At 48.0% G+C, this 23,782-nt stretch overlaps 1 protein-coding gene across 6 annotated transcripts in view; it reads left to right on the top strand.

Moving 5' to 3' along the window:
• The window catches only part of LOC128346030 (tumor necrosis factor receptor superfamily member 1A-like), a 46,919-nt gene extending 45,169 nt beyond the window's left edge, over positions 1-1,750 (top strand). For all 6 annotated transcript variants that reach the window (XM_053298859.1, XM_053298865.1, XM_053298862.1 and 3 more), the window contains one exon: positions 580-1,750. In XM_053298859.1, the coding sequence (XP_053154834.1) occupies positions 580-845 (266 nt within the window). In that variant the 3' untranslated portion in view covers positions 846-1,750. The remainder of the gene's footprint in view (positions 1-579) is intronic.
• Positions 1,751-23,782: the final 22,032 nt, after the last annotated feature.

The following is a 23,782-nucleotide window of genomic DNA, read 5'->3' as shown; positions in this document are numbered from 1 at the left end:
CCTTCTCCCCAAGTTGAGGGAGGAAGCTCCTCCCTTGCTCTGGCTGCTATTGGCTGTGCAGGCTGTCTTTCAGGAAAGAAGAAAGACCGCACAGCCAGATCCCCCACCTCTCTGCAGTCTTGCTGACTGCAGAGAGGCCCCTCTTCTCAATGTCCAAACGCAGGTCGGGGAGGGGGATGCACAACTGCAGGCCCATTGGATACATCTGAACCAGGCCTATCATTTGAACTGGGCATATCACTTGTACTATGACTCTGGTGCAAACATACAAGCAATAGTTTGTTTAATTCAAAATTCACACCAAATTAGAGTAAAGGTTCCATTGCCTTGTTTTGGCCTGATGTCTGAATTGTGCTGCAGTGAATATATATAAAATCTTAATATTCTTGATTATGTAATCAAGGAGTAATTACAACTTCTTCTGGGTGGGTAATGATGGAAGGCATCTTTGTGTTTGAGTATGTTTCTGGAAAGGGTTTGTGTATACATTTCACAGTTCATAAACCAAATAACAGGGGTAGAGGGAACTGCATTCCCCTAATCACTTTGTTTCTTCTCCATTCCTTCCCCCACCACCAGGTCCTGTTGCTTTATATAAAATAGTGGACCGTGTACCATTTTTACGGTGGAAGGAATTCATAAGGCGCCTGGGACTGCTTGACAACACAGTTCAAAGAATTGAGACAGAGCAGCGGAGCATGCGGGAAGCACAGTATGAGATGCTGAAACAATGGAGGCAGCAGTCGGGCCCTGGTGCCACTGTGGAGTGCATCAGTAATGTGCTCACTCAAATGGAACTGAGTGGTTGCAGTGAGGCTATTCAAGAGGACCTGCTGAAGCTTTAGATACTCCTCATGATCTTCACTCACATGCATGCTCATCTCTTGATGGGTGACGTGAATTACACTGCAATTTACACCATACAAAGGACTTCTGTGTAATCTCTTGTCACCTCAAAAGAATGCTTTTGAGTGTAGTCAGTTTGTCTGTCAAGCTGCCTGAAGGGTTTCTGGGTGGCTGTGGTTGGTTGCTTTTGCCTGCTCCCCTATTGCTTTCTTCCCCTTGTGGCCACAGCAGGAGCCTGGAAGTGATCAAGGGAGCAGGAGCATCATTCTCCCCACCATCCTGGTTCTTCTCTTGGTTGCCATCAGGCTTGCTTGGGAGTTAGTGAGGCCTTGGCTGCTTCTGACAACCTTTTATCAGCCAGGGAAATTAAGTAGAGCTGTCTCATGAGGGCCTGTCTCATGAGAGTCGTGCTCTCTGTTCCTCCCCCTCTCGGCCTTCCTCCTTCAGCCTCAGGAAGATGGGAGATGCCGTGGCCTCTGTCTTGCCACCTTCTTCCTTGTTCTTTCTCTCACGGGTTGCTCCATCGGGATGTGCCTCTGCAGCTGAGCACAGCCTCTCTCTGGTTGGGAATTGGAGGGATCCTCTCAGCCCTTTATCACTGAGTAATCAAGCAGTGTCATTGTGTGAAACAGTCCTTAGCTCTCAAGCTAAAAATAGATAGCTTCCTTCTGTCAAGCAAAGTTTCTCCTTTCAGAATTGGATCCCCCCCCCTGCTTTTGCTTGTTGCGCCCCCCCCCCCCAGCACTCTTATCTGTAGAGGCTGGAAGCAGATTGTTCATGAACTGCAATCTTTCCAATAGGGGTATGCACGGAACCGCCACACTGCGGTCCGGCACTGGGGTGGGGGGTAGCTTTAAGAGCGGCAGAAGGGTTTACTTACCCCTCCCGCCGCTTTCCCGCTCTGGCGCCGTAATGTAATGAGTAATTGGGGCGGCAGAATACCTCCCTGGCGCCCCTTCCCCGATCTTGCTCTACAAAAACTCCCAGTAATCCTTTGCGTGCGCGCACATCACGTCACTGACATGCGCGCACGCAAAGGATTACTGGGAGTTTTTGTAGAGCAAGATCGGGGAAGGGGCGCCAGGGAGGTATCCTGCCGCCCCAATTACTCATTACATTACGGCGCCAGAGTGGGAAAGCAGCGGGAGGAGTAAGTAAACCCTCCCGCCGCTCTTAAAGCTACCCCCCACCCCCGGACCGAACCACCCAGGTCCGGACCGGTCCGGAGGCCTTTTCAATGGCCTCTGGACCGGTCCGGGCCCATCCCTACTTTCCAACCTGGAGCCCAGGTTAACCTCAACCATTTAAAAAATAAAGAAAGAAAATCATGTCACTGTTTTGCCTTATCTCTTCCTCCTGTGCCTCAGTTTCCTCTTCTTCACCCCGTTTTCTCTCAGGGCATATCTGTGCTGCAGACACACTGTCTTAACAGCCATTCCTTCTCTCTGAGAACTGTAATTTAGTAGAGGCATTCAACGTTTTTTTGACCGTTGAACTTGTATAAACTTGTAGATAGTATACATTTGTAGATGTACATACTTTACTTGAAAGGCCAAGTGTATTTTGCATAAGCTCATACTTCAGCCCTGTGTAGCTTCTTGTTTTTGTCTTTTTCTCTTCCTTTTAAATAAGTTTTTAAATAGTGGGAATGCCTGATTGGGATTGGAACCATGATACAGGGGTGGCATTTCATCCTTGTGCCATAGTCCTGATGGAAATGGCCCCCTGCCCCCCTTACCATTTGCCTTGGGAGGAGACCTGCCATTGATGTCAATCGATAATAGCAGCTGGGGAGGGGGTAGTATTTTCATTGGGACTGTGCCATGAGGGGAAAGGGTTAAATGCCCCCCTCTGTGATCTGAATCCTGCAGCTGCTATTTAAGTTCTCCTGCCCCTGCCACCTCAGTGCTTCATGTAACATACAGTTTGGCCCCAGGTTTCTCATTCAGGAATCTCCTCCCCATTTTTCTACGTGTCTGTCTTTTAAAAAAGCAAATCTTGTGGGACTGCTTGTGCAATCGAGGGTCCTTGCCCATTAATTAAAGACTAATGTCTTAAAGGATGAAAGGACATCAGCTGGCATAGACTCGAGCCTCTCAGATGAGGGAGCAGTTCCGGGGAGTTGGAGCAATCTGGTGTATACGGCAGGAATTTCTATAGCTCAGTAGTAGAGCACATGCTTTCTATGCAGAAGGTCCCAGAACCCTGGCATCTCCATATAAAAATTCAGTGCTTTCTGTTCAAGTCAGGTGCTGCTCTTTATTTTAATACAAAATATTCATCATTGTGTTTTTTATATCTCTGTGTATACAATTTATCTGAATGAAAACACATGTCTAAATAACTGCAGCAGGCTCAGTCTTCTTTTTTTGCGTCGGTGTAGGGTTTGGCTAATACAAATAGCAAAGTGAATGCAAATGAAAACCTGAGATAAACTGGTTGTTCACTCTCCCATAAAAACACAGAAAGAAAAGTCACTCCCCTTCATAACATTAAAATGGTATCTCCCAACAAGCTGGCTTAAGGCCACCTTTCTCAACCATTCCATTTGATTCTTTCTCTGAAGCTCCTGCTACTAGTCTAACCCTGTTGCCATTGGGCAGGGTAACAGGTCAAAAGATTGGGTGGCAACAGTGGGGTCAGTGAGGGGAGAAGAAGTGGAAAGAAGGTGAGTAATGGGGTCAGGAACAGAGAAGGAAATTAGCAGCAGAGCTGCATGGGAGAGGCTGTGGCAAGAACATTGTACTGGCACCATGCCAGCATAGTTAAGATGAGGAGTTGTTTCAACATTGTACCATTGTACATTTTATTTGTCATAAAATCACAATTGTCAAATTTGTCTGGCCACTTGCATACATCAACTAGGTGGCAAGAAACACTACCCCTCCAAATTTGGTGCACATTGGCTCAAAAATGGCTGAGATGCAGCAGTTTAAATGACTCCTAAAAAGAGGGGGTTCTCATGTTGGCTATCTTTTTAGCCCCCAGACCTCATAACAACAATGTACAATCAACTAAGGGGCTTATTGATTTTACCCACTGAGGGTTTTGAAGCCAAAGTTTGGAAGGGCAAGTCCTGACAAGTGACTTCCTGGTTCTGAATGTAGCTGCTTGATAGAGTCTAGTAGCACTCTGGAATTTCTAGAGATAAATGGATGTTCCCTTCCCCACTCTTTTCTTTTATCGGCTTGTATTTCTCCCTCTACTGAAGTAGCAGTGAGGTGATAAGGGTCTTTGCAAGGGCATGCAAGATGTTCCTTTTCAAAAAAACCTGCAAATTCAGTCATCCAAAACCTTCTGTTTAAGATGAGAGTTAAGATGCTTTCAATTTTCATGCAAAGGTAATTGAAGATCATTCGATTTATATACCGCCTTTCCTAAAGAGGCTCAGGGCGGTTACTTCTTTTTACTCCGCACCAAGCATCTTTTATAAATACCCAGCCCTCTCTCACATCAGATTTTTTAAAAAATGTCTTTATTAGTATTATTAGAGTCTCTGAGCCTCCCGTTCTTGGTACTAGCCCTCCCCAGACCCTAACTCCAACTGCTTCCTCCAACTGCCTCAACATTTTATTCCCTTTTGACTGACAGCTGTTCAACAAAGTTCTGAGCACAACTGCAGAGAAGTGCAGAGCATCCTCCCTTGAAATACCTATTCATCACAAGGTCTTCCTTTTATTTTTTACATGTTATCGGCTGCTCAACCTTACCAATGAATAGATCTGAACCTAAAGGAGAACCAGCGTGGTGTAGTGGTTAGAGTGCTGGACTAGGACCGGGGAGACCCAAGTTCAAATCCCCATTCAGCCATGATACTAGCTGGGTGACTCTGGGCCAGTCACTTTTCTCTCAGCCTAATCTACTTCACAGGGTTGTTGTGAAAGAGAAACTCAAGTATGTAGTACACCGCTCTGGGCTCATTGGAGGAAGAGTGGGATATAAATGTAATAATAATAATAAATAAAGTAAAGTGTGCCATCGAGTCGATGTAGACTCTTGGTACCCACAGAGCCCTGTGGTTTTCTTTTGGTAGAATACAGGAGGGGGTTACCATTGCCATCTTCTGTGCAGTATGAGATGATGCCTTTCAGCACCTTCCTATATCACTACTACTCGATAATAATAATAATAATAATAATAATAATAATAATAATAATTATTATTATTACATATATCCCACTCTTCCTCCAAGGAAGGTGTTTCCCATAGTCTAGGAAACATACCAGCAGGGATTCGAACCGGCAAGCTCTGGCTTGTTATTCAAGTCATTTCCCCACTGTGCCATTAACCTACTAGTGGGTAATTCCACAACCTTATTTGCAGGTAGCCATCACCACATCCTTGTGAATAGACATCAGCCTTACTCTTGAGCTGATCCTCAAACTTGTATAGACAGACAGTGCCTTCCTGCTCTTGAAACTTGAGTGGCCCCTCAACCTATGAGTAGACCATCTTTGTGAGTAGGTCTACTCAAGGATGTAGGTTTTCTTCTGGGTAAAGTGGCAGGTCTAGTCATGGGTAAGGGTGCAGCCTACTTGTGAGTGAAAGTGGGGCTTTTCTGCTAAGGGTGTATCACTGCTCTTCAATAGATTGTCATTCTTACTGAAGAACGAATAGACCCCTTGAGTAAGTGGGGTATTCTTATGAGTGAGGCTGTAAAACCTTATGGGTGAGGTTGACAGTGCACTGGTGAATAAGGCTGAAAGGTCTACTCATGAGCAAAGTTGGTCTACTTACAACCAAATATGCAGTTTTCTCCGGAGCAAGGTTGTAGGTTTACTTGTGAGTAAGATATGCTTACTCATGTGTAAAGATGTGTGGGTGCATGTAGCCTCATTTCTAAAGCAGTATAATATAGAGACTGTACACAGTCTTTACAGCTTATATGGCACGGAAGTTAAGATGGGCACTTTAACTTGGAATTGCCATGCGTTTTAGAGCATGAGTGAAAAATTGATGGATGAAAATATATGTAAAGGTAAAGTGTGCCATCGAGTCAGTGTCAAGTCCTGGCGACCACAGAGCCCTGTGGTTGTCTTTGGTAGAATACAGGAGGGGTTTACCATTGCCACCTCCCACGCATTATGAGATGATGCCTTTCAGCAACTTTCTGTATTGCTGCTGCCTGATATAGGTGTTTCCCATAGTCTGGGGAAACATACCAGCGGAGATTCAAACTGGCAACCTCTGGCTTGCTAATCAAGTCATTTCCTCACTGCACCATTAGATAGGTAGCACTACTCAGAATGCTGAAGGAATGAGTGCCTGCTATTTTGAAGTTGGGACTAGAACAACTGATGATGGAACTTGACACTTAAAAGACACTTAAAAGATAGTCCAAAAGATAGTCCAAAGACACTTAAAAGTGTACTTCTATATGAAGGTACGCCAGTGAACCTCAGTACTGACCTCTAGAAAGAACTGTAAAACTGTTTCATTTTGGCCAGCTTCCTAGGGAGTTTAGATGGCTTCACAGTGTGTATTGCTGCTACAGTGTGGATCTGTTGTATTTGTTGATCCTCATATTGGTTTTGTTATAGCTTGGGGACTGTCCCTGGATTTTTAGAAAAATGGAGTAGACACCTGCACCTTGTCATGCAGGAGTGAGCAGCTGCAGTAACTGGAATTACAGTGTCTTGATAGAAATTAGTATGGCAGATAAATCTCGAGGCAGTGAAGAACAGAACAGCATTCCTTCCGTGACTGGCACTAGCTTCTCCCTTGTGCTTCTTTTTAGATTGCGAGCTCTTTGGGGGACAGGGGGCCACTTTCTTCTCCTTTTTGTATGTAAACCACTTTGAGAACAGTTGCGTTGAAACATGAGATATAAATAAGATAAGTAGTTGTTTGCTTCTGTATTCCATTTCTCAACATCCTTCCTTCACAGAGGGGGGAAGCGCCAGTTAGACTTCCAAGGAGACCCTGACCTGGATGAAGCCGGCTCAGTTTTGAACAATATCATGGCTTGAGTTGCCCTCCGAACAACTTGAGTTGCCCCCCGTAACGACACGGGCTTGCGACGATCTCTAAACTGCACAGGCGTGCATCTCAGTTGCTTCAAGACACCATCCCTCCCCCCTCGCAGCCACACCTCAGCCACCATTAGAGTCTTTGGTTTGCTTTTTTAATGGACCTTTGGTGGGGTGGGCCCCCCAAAGGAAGTTTTGGGGAGCCTCGCGTGGGGGCTCGTGGCTGGGCGGTCCGGATGCCCAAATTACCTTGTTGTGCCCCTAGAAGGATCTGCTCTGCTGCTAACACCAGACATGGATCTCCTGACCAATGACCCGTTTAACCACTGCCACCAAGTAGACTTGTGTGTTCTAGACTGAATCTACCGCAATGGCCTTCCAACCTTCCATTGCAAAAGCAAACTTCTTTCAAGGTAGTAAAGCCTATAGGCGTGGGGTGGAGTCCACAGATGCTATAATTTTCCTTTCGCTATCACAAGAAATCTGACTTTGTAATTAGTTCACTTCAAGGTTGTTTCACACGTTCAGTAAAAACAACAACAACAGCAGCAACCAAAAGAGCAAAAGGAACAGACAAAATGTGGTCAAAAACGCATCCAAGATAGATAGATCTCTGTCTTAGCATGTGGTTATGAAATGTCTTGGTTTGATGTCCGGTCACAACATAGCTATGCATCTTATTGATCTTATTAGCAAGGTGCCAAAAGGAAGCTACCCACACCAGTTACAGAGTAGAGTGCAGAGTTGAGTTGTTGCCATTATGTGAAGAACTCGCATGGAGATTGTTGTACAATCTAAACAAAAAAGATGTATTGGTGAAGTACAATTAGAGAGGGGAAACCTAGTCCTATCTATCAGCTACATAATGAATAGGAAGGGAGAGAGAGATGTTTCCATCTACTCTCTAAGAGGAAAGGAAGAGGACTGACTCTTGACTGGAAATACCTGAGGAGTCGAGGCAGGGGCCATAGAGTAGAGGAAAGCAGGGACAGGTAAGGAGACCCTCACTAACTACCTCTACTCCCAATACCCCAAGTGGTCATTAGGAGAGCAGGTGCAAAAGCTCGATGTACTGGAACTCCATCTCCAACTCTAATAGTAGTAGCTTCTTTACAGTAAGTGCAATTTCTGACATAATTCCAAAGGAGCATGGGAGTCTCTTGTGCAGAGTTGAATCTCTCTCTCTCTCTCTCTCTCTCTCTCTCTGACCATCAAAGTTTCATGGTCAGCATCAAAACTTCCATTTGATCTAGAAAGCTGGGCTTTGGAACATGTTCATGACCATCTAACTAGCCTGGGACAAGTTTACCCTGTAGCAGAGGCCTGTACAGAGCAAGCCAGGCTGCACATGGGATATCTCGAGCTGTTTGATGTGGCTTGTCATGCACAGAAATCACGCTTGATGTGGAAGAGGGGAGTGGACTTCAATGTTCTAATCAAAGACCTGCATCTGAGCTGGCACAATACAAGCGCCATTTGCTATTCTCTTATAATGAGCCAGCCCTGTTGGTATCCCAGGTATATTTTGGTGTACTTAAGCTTTGCCCATATATGGCAAAGCTTTTCTGCAAGCAAATCAGAGTGTGAAAGTTCAGACCAGATACTGGTGGTCACCAGGGAGCTGTTGCTGAAAACGGCCTCCAAGAGGCTGTTGTTGGGGTTTGTGATTATTTAGCAAAGCACCAAGGAAGCTAACAGGCATTGGAGAAGATCCTTTATCTTCTGCCTCTGGTGGAGAAGGAATGCCCCACCCCCTTCTCTTTTGTATTTGGATGCCAGGGTAACAGGAGATGTTTCCGAGTTCCTTCACCTCTCTTTCCTTGTTCCGGTGCTGTACAGTCTCATGGCTATCTTGTTTTTCCTCACATGTAATAATCAAGTCAACAACCGAAGTCAGGATGTAAGTCCATCTATTGTCTCTCAATCTGGAATATAGGCGGGGGTCAGCTTTTCCTTCCATCAACCCCTCCTTAAGTAGCAGTTGATTTCGTTTCTCATTCCACACTCTGGCTGCTTCTTTGAAGCCATAGATGCTTCTTTCTGGTTTGGACACAAGCTGCCCCTTCTTTCTAAGTACCTCCCAGCCTGGTGGCTATTGCATAGAGATGTCTTCCTTGATTTCCCCATGAAGGAAGGCAGTCTTTACATTCATGTCTTCAACTTGCATTTTTCTGGCCGCTGCTATGCTGAGCAGTGTCCTCATTGAAGTGTATGTCACAAGTGGTGCAAAGGTCCCATTGTAGTCCTCACCATAGATCTGGGAGTATCCCTCGACTACTTGCCTCGCCTTGTAGCGCTCTGCCTCCCCTTCTGCATCCTGCTTGACTCTGAAGACCCACTTGCATCCCGCAGTCTTTCTTCCTGTGGGCATTGACACGTCTTCAAGTCTCCTTTTGGTGCAGGGAATCAATTCCTTCGAATGCTGCTTATCTCCATGTCTCACCTTGTGTCAGCTGGCATCTTTTCTTTCTCTCGCCATGTGGTGGGTTCTTGTAGCTCTCCTCCTTTGGTCACGAGTGAGAACCTTTTGGGTGAAAGCCCCTTGTTGGGCCTCTAGCAGCGCCTCAGTTCGGGCTCAGGCTGTGCAGCCCCTTCTCTAATCTGTATCCCCTTCTGAACCTCCTTCTGGTTGTGGCACAGATTCTTCGGCTTCACGGTCTGGCTCTTGCATCGTGAGACATCTTGCCTCTTTCACCTGGATCTCTGGCACAGGTTCTGGCACATCATCCCTAGTTGGCCCTTGTCTCTCCTCAAAAGACACCACATTGCAGATCCTGACCTCTCCATTTGTACGATCAAAGGTTCTCTATCCCTTTTGGCCAGGCGAATATCTAACCAACACTCCCAGTTCACAGTTGCGATTGAGTTTGGTTCTCCTGGCCTTTGGGATGTATGCATAAGCTTTCGATCCAAACATGTTGGCATGCTTTAGAGAGGGTTTGTGCCCAAGCCATCGTTCAGATGGTGTCTTGTCTGTTGCTTTGGCTAGCAATCTGAGTTGCAAGGACTTAGGAACACATGGGAAGCTGCCATAGACTGAGACAGACCACAGGACCATCTAGCTCAGTATTGTCTGCACAGACTGGCAGCGGCTTCTCCAAGGTTGGGAGAAGGTTGGGGTCCACCCTGCTTGCATATGAATGGGAGGCTAGCACTGTAAGAGATTCCCCTTAGGGGATGGAGCCGCTCTGGGAAGAGCAGAAGGTTCCAAGTCCCCTCCCTGGCTTCTCCAAGATAGGACTGAGAGAGATTCCTGCCTGCAACGTTGGAGAAGTCGCTGCCAGTCTGTGTAGACAATACTGAGCTAGATGAACCAATGGTCTGACTCAGGAGATGGCAGCTTCCTATGTTTCTATGACAGCAGAATGTATGAGCTCCAAAGGACACTGTGACTCTGTCTGTGTCTGTGCAGAAAAGCTGGGTCTCACCCCTTGATTAAGTCAGCAACACTGACCCCTTGTGGCAGCTTCTCTGCATAACTCCACTTTAAAGTCCTTCCTAATGCCATTTCCCCCAAGCTCATTTATCACATGGATTTGCCTATGTGCTAGTCTTTTAGGCCATATGGTCGAAAAGTTCTTGTGTTTGCATGAGGCTGCAAGCCTGGCCTGTTCAGTTACACAGTCCAATTGAAAAAGCACATCTTTATGCATATAGGCTGTCATCATGAAATCATCCTTCTTAGCTGATGTAGCAAACTTTGTCCTGCAAAGTCACTTTGCAGCTTTGATTGACTCCATCTCTCACAGAGGTCAAGTTACTCTCCATATCAGGGACTAAGAGGGCATCTTGGATCAAAATCAAATCTCTCTCTCTCTCTCTCTCTCTCTCTCTCTCTCTCTCTCTCTCTCTCTCTGCTGTTTCAATCCAACCTGCTGTTTGCTTCTCTGTCTGTGAGAAATGGGTGTCCTCCTTTCTATTGTGTAGACAGACTGTCAGTCATCTCTGGAGCTATTCTGACCAGGTTTTCCTCCTCTAGATTTCTTTCAGCAGTTGCCACCTTTAGGATCTGGGCAATGAGCATTCAAGCCTGGAGCACGTGCCTTTCCTGAGAGAAGTCCACCATCAAGTGTGTCATGTTGTCACTCACGTTGGGGTTCAAAGGGGTTCAAAAGCTGGTGCCATTGGGACTCTGAAGAGCAGACATCAGGAAACAGACTTCCCCAAGTCTTCAAACGTCATCAGGCAATGGCTATGCTGTTCACCATAATATCAGTTGTCAGCTCTACAGCCCTATGAAAGCAATGTAGCTGCAGCTTATAGCAGCGAGCAATGTTGGTATCCAAGCAGTTGTGGAAAGCTAAACAACACTTGAGATTGACCCTCATGGTTGCCCACTTGCCCTTTTTAGGACAGGGAACTCCCTCTACTTGTAAACCTAAGGAGCTGGTGAGGCCTCAGCCGTTAAGAGTTCAGAAAACTTTCGCTCTCCACCTAGAAGAGACATCCCACTTCTCAGAGAAGTTTAAGGTCACCCCTTCAAACCTGCACATACACTTCACTCAAGCCATTTCCAGACTTCTCTTCCTTGGGTCTGCACCCAAACGGACCAACTCCAGCATCCATGAACTCATTCTTCTACCTGAATATTGCACACACACCCTCCAGCTATGACTGATGCATGGCCTCCAAGCAGGTTTTGAAATACGACTCCTCCTGGCCCAGCCCCTGCTCTCGGGATCAGAACTCAATCCAAATCTATACGGACTTTCCCCATACTGGTTCTCTAGCTTGTGAGTGGTAGCTGTATGTCACGTCTCAGTCCTTCTCCTGCTTTCCTGCTGCCTGCCACTTGTGAGGAGACCTGCTTGGCACCAATGGACCAGGGTCAGTACTACCCTCCTGGCCCTCTACATTTCCTCGCCCCCTTTTCTTTCTTCCCTTTCATATGGTGTTCCTCAGGGCTCCATATTAGATGAGGGATACAAGAGAGGCCTTGTTTTTCTCTGCTGAACATTGCTGGCACTTTGCATGGGGCACCTGGTGAGAGGCAGCATGGAGAAGACAAGGGGCTGCCTCTCTGTGGTTGACTGCTGCACTATTACGTCAGTAGCCTCCTCCCTCCTTCACTTCCACGGGGTCTCCTCCTCTCCAAGCATGGGAAGGAGAGCCCTGCTGTTCCCCAAACAAGAGGGTCCAGAGGGAAGCCAGGCAGCTGTTCAGAGCTTCCTTCCACTTGGGGCATCAGCTCTTGGCTTTGAGACTCGGAGGGAGGGAGGGAGGGAGGGAGGGAGGGAGAATCCTGCTGCTGCCTCTTCCGCCACCCTCCGCTGAATAATGCCAAAGTCAGCGATGAAGAGGCAGAGTGGAGAAGGCTAAGCAGCCACCGACCTGCTCCACGCTGCCTCCTGGCAGGCAAGTGACAGCATCGCCACACTCTGGAAAGAGCAGAGAGCAGTGGCCAGAGGGCAGAGCCAGCAAAGTGATGTGTGTCCCCTCAGGTGAGAATCAGTGTCAGGATTGCGCTGAAGGAAGGAGTCCCCGTGTCCGGCTGAAACAAGAGCACATCCCAGCAACCAAGGTGGCTCTCGGGATGAATGGCAGTGGGCGGAGGTGGAGGGGTCTGCTCTGAGGGGCCTGTGGTGGTGGTTTTGCTTTCAACATGGTGGGGAAGAGAGTCCTCTGATTTCTCAGATCAACAGACATATGAACAGGAAGGGTGAGGTTTGGAAGAACTTCTACTACTACTACTACTACTACTACTACTACTACTACTATTGATATACCGCTTTTCGACACAAGTTTCCAAAGCAGTTTAAGTGGAGTAAGAATAAAGGAATAAAGATGGCTCCCTGCCCCCAAAGGCTCACAATCTACAGAGGAACCTAAGATTGACACCAGCAACCACCACTGGAGGGTTACTGGGCAGGGGGTGGGTAGGGCCAAGTGCTCCCCCGTGCGGCCTCTGTTCAATAAAGAGAATCAGCCCTTTGAAAAGGTGCCTCTTTGCCCGCTTGGCAGGGGATGCCTCCTAGTCCTGAAGCAACCACTAGAGGCAAGAGGACCAATGGCCATTGCTGAGGCTCATGACACATCCTCTTTTATGACACCTCCGGGGCTCAGCTGCTCTTTGTGGGTGAGTTAGGCGAGGAGGGAGGAGGCGAGGTGGAGAGGAGTTGGAGAGATAGCAAGGAAAGAGTGTATTAGCGAGTCCGTTTCTGTTTCTGTTTCTGTTTATCCATCTATTTATTCATCTATTTGTTTCTTTATCCATTTATTTATTCATCGATTTATCCATTTATTTATCCATTCAGTATTACAGTTAGTGTTAGTGTTTGTTATTTTGTTGCTTGTTGTTTGTTGTTTGTTTGGGGTGGTTTTGGGAGGGATCTAGGGGGGGAGGGAGGGACAGTCAGCTTTTAGGAACAGGAGGGATAGTTAGTCAGGGGGGAATAGTTAGACAGGGAGGGAAATGGGGGAGAAGATGAGAAAATACGTCTTCGCACGGTGAGTAGGATTCCATAACAGCTTTGCCTTGCTCCCTCTATTCCCGGACAGGTCTGACTAGAGACCCCCGCCTGCCTGCCTGCCTGCCCGGCTGCCCGATTAGGAAGGGCACCAGCTCTGAAGATGCCTACTGTGACGTGCTTCACGGAGGTCCCGATTGTAGGGGGGAATAATTGAATCAATCCCTCCTTTAGCAGAGTAACCCGATTAAATGAGCTCAGAGTAGAGGAGGAGGCTGGGTCGCAAGCAGGAGGAGAGGGCTGGAGCGCCTAGGAGTGTGCAGTCCGGCACCAGCAGCACCACCTCTAAGTTCAGCTGCCTGGTGTCCCTGGCAGTGCCTTCGGAGCCTGTAATTCTGCCTCCGTGTTCCACCCCTCCGCACCTTTGCGGGCCTTTTCTGCATCTTTCCCAGCTCTAACATAATCTGGCTGAACTGGGCTGACCAGAACTGCACCCCATATGTCAAAGGTCTCTGCCCCAAAGCGTTGGAGCATCTGTCTCGACCCAATTCCTCAGCCAGAAGGAGGATGGTGCACCATCTGGAAGCCTATTGGGCTACCTGTATTGCTGCCCCTCCTTCTGTTCTGCACTCCTTCCCTGCCCCATTGGCCCCCTCTCCTGCCAATGTCTGCTTAAAGGTCGCATTCTCACCTTCTCCCTGCTCTCTTCTAGGTTGCGAAGAGTCTGCAGATGCTGCAGAAAGTTCTTTAAGACCTCCCCCCCCAGTGACTCCGAAAAGGGCAAGCCCCCCAGAGGGAGGTTCTGGCCACGAAGCAAGCGGGTTGAGCCGACTCCAGCGCCACCGCCAACTCCCTCAGGAGGCACCCCAGCCATCTCCGGAGTCACCATCGGTGAGGACGTGCCCCAGGCTCCTGGGGAATGGTTGGGACTGGGGCTGACCCTTTGGGGAAGGTGAGCCAGCTGGTGCTTGGGAGCCCGGGAGCCAGCCTGAATGCCAACAAAGGGAATTCCCATTGGTTAATTCCTCATGGGAATTCAAGTCCTGAATCCCCCCTCCCTTCCCATTCTTCTTCCCTTCCAGGTCTGACAACTGTCATGGAGGAAATGGACAGAGCTGAGGTAGGGAACCTTTGAGTAGAGGGCCTTCCTCCACAGAGCTCAAGACAACTCTGTGAGAGGCATTTCTTCCATCCGGGATCTGGGAGCACCCACTCTCTGCTCTGATCCTTTTCCCAGTTCTGCACTCTCCCTGAGAAGCAGTAGCTGCAGGATATTCCATGGAGCAGGTGGTGTCCCCAGAAAGGAGTTGAGAGCAGCCCACCAAGTCAGGGTGCCCGCTCCATTTGCAGGAAGGCACGGAGAGTCCTTCCATCACTAACAGTTCAGTGCTTTTAATTTTCAGGTCATCTTCAGCTGGACCCAGTTCCTGTCCGCAGTAATAGAAGACGTCAAAGAAGTCAGTTCGCAGGGTGGTCAACTCCTGACCTATGATAAGAATGAGGCTGCGGAAGCCGTACTTGTGAGTGAGATGTGGCAGAGAATGGAAGGGAATGCCCAAGCGAGGGCTCAGTCCAAAGTGTGTGTTTGGGGGTGGAGCTATCCCAAGGAAGTCCGTGGGTAGTGACCAACTCTCTTCTGCTCTTTGATCTCTGCCAGGAAATTATGGAGGATGTCAAAAAGCATCCGGACCCTGGGTTCCTGCTGAGGTTAAGCCTGGACACCGTCACGGAACTCACGTATGCTTATAGCCCACGGGGATTAAATAGGAGGGGGTTGTGTCAGGAAAGGGCTGTGGCAAACCAGGCCAGATCTGTAACTGGATCTCCCCTTTCCCAAAAGATGGCCATTGAAGTGAAGGTTTTTCTTTTAGAAACAAATCTTCTTAAGTACTATGGCCTTTTGCGAACCAGGGCCTCCCCAGACGGGGATTGGTCATTTTTGGAAAAGAGAAGGGAAACCATCACAGACCTGTCGTCGTTTTTCACGCTTGCTGGGTTGCCATGTTCCTCTTCTCTAGAGGAGCTTCCATTGGCTGGATCACCAGCCCTCCTCACACTACGAAATCTCATCTTTCTCCCTCCAGCAAAATGAAGCCGCCTATGCCCTTCAATCTCAAGGCAGCAGTCCTCAACGTGGCGGTGTCCGGGCTGAACCAAGTGGACCCAGGGACCCAGGTAAATTCTTCTTGGGCTTTTTCCTCTTGCGAAGAAAAGGTGATACCACTGTCAGTACCAGTGATTTTTCAATGTTGTATTCTCAAGACCGGTTGTGCCTCCTACTCATGACTGATCTTCTCTTTCCCCCTCGAAGGAGACAATGGCATCCTTTAAGAAGATGCTCAGGGGGTTGCTGGAGGAGGCCCCCTCTGTCTACAGCACCATTGGCATCTTGAAGGTAAGCGCAATGAAAGCCCTATTGGGACATTAGGTAGCAGATGCGTGCAGGTGTCTGAACGCTGACATGATTTTGTCTGCATGACTGTAGTTGCATTTCTTTTCAAAGTGAACCTGGGCACGGGCCCCTCACAGGCCTGGTACAGAGAGGGAGTGTCAAGCAGTGCCTGTATTCAACAGCATGTATGAATTGCAGTCCCTGTGTCCAGATCTGCCCCTGTGCACTCTCCACTCGTGGTCCGAGTGTGCAACATAAGGTGTGAATGGGGCTTCTGTCTTCATCCTCTCCGACATCCGAACGTGGCCTGACAGAAAGAGGCAGCAGACCCCATCCTCTTAGTTTATTGAAGATACATCTAGGTCACTTCCTTATTAGAAGCCAACTGGCTGAGAAGACAGAGAAAACCATCACTCCCATAAGCAACTTTCAGGAATATTGAAGATCTTGTCAACTTTATTGGGGGGGGGGATGTTTATATGGAATTAGATCCTCCTTAGACTCCTTTGGGACACAAGCAAGGGATGTTCCTGTAGTGGAACAAATTCCTACTGCGCTTAGCTCTCAGTAGCATGGCAAGGGATGATTTAGGCCAGTGCAATGACTCTGAGCTGCTGTTTCAACCCACAGGAGCTCCACAGGTATATTGAATCAGAGGAGCCCCGGCTGCAGGCTCTGGGCCGAGAAGCCTACGTCTACATCCTGCAGCATGTTGCCAGACTGCCCAATGTGGAAGTAAGTACCCTGCTGTGGACATGGCTTGGCTCTGCTTCAGCATCCTCTGGGACCCCTTGTCAGCTTCCAGGTTCAGAAGAAGACCTCCCATTGGTCTCTGGTCACACGGGGGCTGCCTGGCAGCACACTTGCTGGAGAGGGGCTGTTTCCACTGGGGCTCACCGAGGAACAGGAGGAACAGGACAGAGCTGTCACCCACCCCCACCCCATGTCTCTTCGGGCTGCCCAGTGCCCAGAAGAGCCACACTCCATCTTTGGGAATCCTCAACTTTGTTCCCAACTGGGTCATCTTCAATTCTTCACTGCTTTGGATATGGTGTCACATTGACATGAAAGAAACATGTCCGTCTTTATTTCTACAGCTGACCACACACAAGGCTCTCTTGCGCATAGAAGATGACTTGACACATCGTTTGATTAAAAGCACCATCAAAGGTAATGCCAATTTCCAGGGAAGTGGGGAGGGCAGAACTGTCTCCTTGGAATCCCAGAATGGGCCTGGGTGACAAAGGTCATCATTCGTCCAGGGAGCACCAGTTTTGCTCTGACCTCTCTGTGGCAGGCCTCCCGAGTGGGCATGTCTCAAACTCCCAACCCCTCTTACATGGCCAAACATGGTTCTTCTTGGGAAAGCCCTTGCAGTGAAACTGCGAGGTCTGGAAGCCATGCTTGTCTTCCGCTTTGGCAAGCCCAGTGCAAAAAGTGACCCATTAGAACCTCCTCATTTATTCAACATGGACCTGTCCCTCCTTAACTTTTCTCTTAGCAAATTGAAAGAAGAAACCCCAATCTTTTCTCTTCTCTTCCCTTCAGACGATCTTGTCCTGGAGGACTTCAATGAGGAGGAGGAGTCTGGTAATTGTATGAGTATCAGAATGGAGCGGGTGGGAGTGGTTGAATAGCCATTTGAACCGGAGACTCAATCTTTTGTCTTTTTCTTTGGTTTTCTAGACTGAGAGAGGACAACTACAACAACAATAATAGAACTTGGTTACCCAGTGGCAGTAGATTCAGGACAGACTGCTTTGCACAATGCATCTTTATGTTGCGGGATTCCCTTGGAGATGTCGGGAGTGCCACCGGCTTCGCTTAAGAATTACGCCAATTAATGGAAGATAGGTCTGTTGATAGACAGGTGAGCTCTGGGGAGCCCGGTGAAGGATTGCAGGTATCCCTCTGAGGGCTGGATGCTGAGGAAAAACAGAAGAAAGAACAGGGAAAGGCGGAGAGGACTTGCCCCAGCTTGTGCCCCATTTTATCCTCTGATGGAAATCTCTGGAGTAGTGTTGCTTGTCAAAGTGAAAGTGGCTCTCATATGGAAACCCTGACACCTTCCGTGCACACGTAAGAACAGGATCACTGGTTGGTGTTCCCATATGGAATTGTACACAAACATTGAATGCAGGTCTAAACCACCCAGGATCCACCAAGCCAAGTGTCGTCATATACGTTGGCCCACCCGGCCTCAATGAACCTCCTGTCTTGGCTGCTGTCTTTGACTCAGCAGATCCCCATTTCTGTCATCCTGATTCCATCCCTTCGGTCTTGTGTTCCAGACAGCAATCGTGTGTAGGATCTGTAAAGCATTTGCTCAAATTGCAAACACAGTGGTCTCACCCTGAAGACACACCCTTCAGGTTACTCCTGAAATGGGAAACATGTTCTTTGGCTCTAATTTCATTTTCTGACATTAGAAACTGGATAGATCCAATTTGGAAGTATTTATTCTTTATAATTTATTCTATTTCTATACCGCCCTTCCAAAAATGGCTCAGGGCGGTTTAAACAGAGAAATAATAAATCAATAAGATGGATCCCTGTCCCCAAAGGGCTGACAATCTAAAAAGAAACATAAGACAGACACCAGCAACTGTCACTGGAGATACTGTGCTGGGGGTGGATAGGGCCAGTTACTCTCCCCCGCTAAATAAAGAGAATCACCAAGTTAAAGGTACCTCTTTGCCAAGTTAGCAGGAGTAGCTATATTACTTCTTATGTGAAAAAGGTATATGATACAGAAACCCTATATTGATGCAATGCAAAGAATTCATTCGATGGCAAAATCATTTTTTATTATGAACATTTTGCCTTTCCATTATCAAAATGATGTGGTTGCTAAGAGTTGACACCGACTTGACAGCACTCCATCCATCAATCACATGCGTGCCACAAAGAAGCAGTTCTTTTCTGCCCGCATTGCTTCTGCAAGCTCACATTCAGCAGAGTTGTCTCGAGTTGTGAAAGGGTTAGTACATGACCCTCCTCCCTTGAATGAGTATTTGGATCCATCAGTTACCCACTTTGACATTTTAAACGAGATGTTTGCAGATGAAAACTCTCTTCATCCAACGGAACTAGACTCTACCGGTAGTGCAGAGCCTACTGTGGAGGTGTCCGGAAGCTCCTCTTGCACAGTGAATTTGGATCATTTTCCATTTGTGAGAGCGGAGGATGTGGACAAGCTGCTTGGGAGACTTCACTTGACTACCTGTTTTCTTGATCCTTGCCCAACATGGCTTATACCATCTAGCAAGGAGGTGATTGGAGAAGGTCTTGGAAGCATCATTAATGCTTCTCTGAGGAAGGGCAGGATGCCTCCTTGCCTCAGGAAGGCCATGATTAGACCACTGTTGAAGAAACCTGCATTGGATCCCATTCTAGGCATTTCTCCAACCTCCCATGGTAGGGCAAGGGGACTGAGAGGGTAGTGCCATCTCAGCTCAAGGAGTCTTGGAAGAAGGAGATGATCTGGGCCCATTTCAAAATGGCTTCCGGGTGGGCTATGGGGTTGAGAAGGACTTGGTTGGCCTGCTGGGTGATCTCCAATTGGGCATTGACAGGGGGAGTGTGAGCCTGTGGATCCTTGTGGATCTCTCAGCCGATCCTTCTGATATCAGTGAATCATGGCACCTCATGGAGCACCTGAAGGGGTAGGGAGAGGGGTAGGGAGTGAGAGGCACCGCTTTGCAGTGGCTCCACTCCTACTTCTCATGTAGGTCCCAGATGCTGTTGCTTGGAGATTGTTGCTCTTCCAAAGGAGAGCTATTGTATGGGGTTGCACAGGGCTCCATTCTATCTCCAATGCTTTTTAATATCTACATGGATCGGAGCGGGGAAATCGTCAGGGATTTGGTGCAGGGTGTTACCCATATGCTGACACCCAGACCTCTTTCTCCATGTCAACTGCCTTAGGAAATGGCCTAACTTCCCGAAAGACTTACCTGGAGTCTGTGATGAGCCGGATGAGGGAGAACAAACTGAGGCTGAATCCAAGGAAGACAAAGGTACTCATGGTGGGAAGTTGGGACATAGGAAGTGGCTTAGATCTGCCTGTTTTGGATGGAGTTACACTCTCCCAGAAAGAACCCGTATGTAGTCTGGGAGTACTTCTGGACCCAAGCCTCTTCCTGGTCTCTCAGGTTGAGGCAGTGGCCAGGAGGGCTTTCTATCAGCTTAGGCTGATACGCCAGCTACGTCCATTCCTGGAGATAGACCACCTGGAAACAGTGGCGCATATGCTGGTAACATCCTGCACTAGTGCCATGCACTGTACATTGGGCAGTTTTTGTCTGTAGTATGCCGAATGTATGTAGAATACAGCAGCCAGGCTGGTCTCTGGGGCTTAGGCCCAAGATATAGAGGAAATGCTACCTTCTTCATGAACCCTGCTGCTGCCTATTCAGATCATCTGGGGAGGCTTGGTTGCAGTTGCCACTGGTTCAGCTGGTGCTGACCCCAAACCGAGCCTTTTCTAGGGTTCCCCAGGACTTTGGAATGTGCATCCTAACTAAATCAAGTGTTTCTATATTTCTTTCTATTCTCAGCATTTTTCACCAACTACGAATGAAAAGATTCCTCAGCCAATGCACACACTACACTGTGCTGCCAATAGAGTGTGGCCCGTGAAGCTCGTCACTCCCATCCTGATATCTCTATTGCCTAAAGTCCACAAAAAAGTCTCAGTCAGCAGCTCTGATTCCAAAAAAGCTGACTTGAGTATCTACAAACCTTAAGTCTGCACAGTGACTTCCGGGCCAAGACAGGGATCATTACCATCCCAACATAGACTCGAGAGACCGCTCCACTCCCAACAAGGGAGACCCCAGAGAAGTCACACCAAGATTACCCTCCGATCCTGAAGGTGACATCAACAAAGCACATATGGAGGATGATACCATCAACACTAGCTGATCTTCTCAAGACCGGCCGCCTCCAGACTGAAAAGAGTCTCCTGCACGATACCAATGATCTGGAAGAGACCCTACATGATACCAACGCTCTCCGGGCCACAGGGAATCCCCTCACCATCTGTACTCTCCAAAACACTGTCCCATAGGATTTGGCATATTGCTACTGAGAACCTCAACACTGAGACTACTCTCCATCTGATCATGCCTGATCGTTCCACTAACTTCTTCGACGGCAAATCTGGCATTGGTGATAGAGGACGCTATCTTCACCCTTGCTCTTGAGCCCCACATCGAAACCAATATCCGGGGAGATTGGACAATCCAGACGCTCGGTCCCGGTCACATTCTCCTCAGCACTGCCGGTCTTGGCCTCAGTCAAGAGATAAAAGAACTCAACCACCTAAGCAGCCGGACCTTGACCCTCTACCACCAAATTCCTGAACTGAAGAATCCGCCTCAGAGGAAGATGCTGAAACAGCTCTGGGCATCGCATGGGGTTCCACACCTTCAGATCCAATTTAAGATCCCAGGCCTCTGTCTCCCTCGGAGTACCTGAAGCTCTTTCAGCACCTGGAGCCAAGAAAGGGAGGGCCAAACTGAATAGCATGCCCTACCATTTTTGAAAAATGCTGGAACCCAGCTAGCCCTCATACATACAAAAAAGGATATTCCCAAGGAGGTGTTGATTCTCTTGGAAGGGTCAATCATGTGGAGCTTTGACTGCAAGAGGATGGATGGCAGAAGAATGTTGTTCAGAGCTGTGTAGTTATTGGGACCATTTTCAGCATTTTTTAAGTGCCAAAATGTCTTCAGAATCCGGTTACAGAATTCAGCTTCTTGAGTCTCAGCTTTCTGTCCCTCTTTGAAACAAAAAGCCAATTTCTAGCCCCTGTGATTTTAGAAAGGTACGCAAATGGTTCTTAAGAGGATGTTGATACTGTTGAAAGACCCCTGGGCCTTGAATGCTGAAGGACCCTGCTAACGGGGCAAAGAGGCACCTTTTTAACATGGTGATTCTCTTCATTTAGCAGGGGGAGAGTAACTGACCCTGGACACATTTCCAGTCTCCAGAGGCCACAACTTCATGGCTGTGTACCCTTCCCTTTCCATTCCTATAGTCAACAGAAGCACAATTGTTTTGTTCAAAGTGAGAGAAATAATGGGAAGGGGTTTAATTTGCATCAGTTATCTCATTGCAGAACTCAACCTTGCTTGTTGCAGAATTTAGGCTGTTGGTGCACACACAGAATTTAGGCTGACAGCACACACAGTGCTGTCTGCATGCAGTTCTTCCACGTAGCAGCATCATAAGAAATTGTGCTCCAGTTCATGGCAAGGCTTTTTAAAAAACTGCATTGCATTAACCCTCCTCCCCTTTATGTTACATAGGTCCCTGTTTTCCAAATCCACACTCTGTTGGACCGAGTTCATACAACTCAGGGTACGTGTACCGTGTGAAGCCCTCCAGTATATCGAAGCCAACCATGCAAGATACCTATGAAGGCATGGGACTGGAAGACCTCACTACCCAATGTACAGGCCAATGGGATCTGGCCCATTGATGAAAGGGAAGACGTCATTCAAATCTACTGACCTGTCTATAAGACACAACAACCTTGAACAGGGATGTCCAACTCAGGGTCCGTGGGCTGGATCTATCCTGTGGCGCTCCACTGTCCAGCAGCCGAGCAGGTCCAGCTGATTCCTGCCGTGAGTGCCGCCACATTCCCTGTCTTCCCTCTCGCCAGCACCGCTGCAGCGACCGCTGAGCAGGGGCCAGGAAGTCCATCACCACCATGGCCGAGAAGCGGCCCTTATCCAGCCCTTCTTTCCCCCATCAGGAAGTCATGGCCAGAAGAGGTTTTCCCTTTTGAGATGCTTTCTTCATTTTGCCCAACAGACCCAATAAAGGATGTATTTTGTTTTCAGTATCATACAAAAATTGGTGTCTTTCACGTTTTCACGCCAAGCAAGGACAATAAATGATTTTCATGTTTTATTTTTGTTTCATGTGTACTGTTTATTGTAAACCTCCCAGAGACATACGTTTCGGGTGGTACATAAATACGTTCAATAAACTCAATCAATCGATAATGTATCTCGGATCCTGGAATCTTATTTTCTCTCTCTCTGAGTAGTTCTTCAAACTGGCCATCATGCAAGCACATTGCTTGGAGCATGTGCAGGCAAGGCGTCAGCCCGGGCACTGCTGCCTCCGCTCCTTTCATAAAGATCAACTTTCAACACATTTAACGGGTGGGGAGCGGGCCGTGCCCTTCCTTCCAGCCACCCTGATTGATTGGGAAAGGAAGGATTGAGACTCATCAGCACAGGAAGTGCAGAAGAGTCAGATCAGGGGTCATAGAGTAGAAGCAGGTAGAATAGTTGAGGGAGACCCCCACTCACGACCTCTACTCCCAATGCCCCTAGCGCTCCGCAGATATAGGATCCATGGATAACTGGGTTTGAAATCAACCTGAGGACAACTTCAGCCATGCCCTTTTAATTCCACAATGCTCCCATGATATCTGTAAAGAAGATCCAAAGAAGGGAGGTCTACCGTCGACCACTGTTTTGTTCTGCATCATCTAGCACAGAAATATGCTCAGTCCTTGCATGTTGCCTTTGTCGATCTTAGGTTCGCCTTTGACTCAATCCCACGGGACAGGCTCTGGGATAAACTGAGAGTTTCCTCCATTGACCAGAGACTCTTAGCCCTAATTAGAGCTTTACACGTATCACCAATCATGAGGATTAGGTGCAACCCGCAAGGAGGATTAACCAGAGCTATTCAAATTGGAAAGGGGGTCCATCAAGGATGTGTGCTGGTGCCCCTGCTGTTTAACTTTTATATTAATGATATGGTGACCCATCTAGATATCTGTGATTTCCATCCTCCCAAGCTAGCTGGAAGAAGTATCTCGGTGCTGCTGTATGCAGATGACGCGGCCATTCTGGCTAGAACCCCAGTTGGGCTTAGGAGGGCCTTTGGGGCATTGGCTGTCTATTGTAAGAGTGAACGGCTGAGTATTAATTACCAGAAAACAAAGATGCTCTCCTTTGCTAGGAGACCCAAGAGACGGGTTTGGAAAATCGACGGACTAAGGATAGAGCAGGTCCAAAACTTTGTATATTTGGGGGTAGCTGTTCACTCATCGGGTACAAGACGGGCTCATGCTTTGCACGTGGCCCAGGCTGCCCAAAACAGCGCCCGAGCTATTTTGCGGTTCTACAGATCCAGGG

This window comes from Hemicordylus capensis, chromosome 2 (assembly GCF_027244095.1).
Source record: "Hemicordylus capensis ecotype Gifberg chromosome 2, rHemCap1.1.pri, whole genome shotgun sequence".
Classification (NCBI taxonomy): Eukaryota; Metazoa; Chordata; class Lepidosauria; order Squamata; family Cordylidae; genus Hemicordylus; species Hemicordylus capensis.
This window is presented reverse-complemented; position numbering and strand designations above follow the sequence as displayed.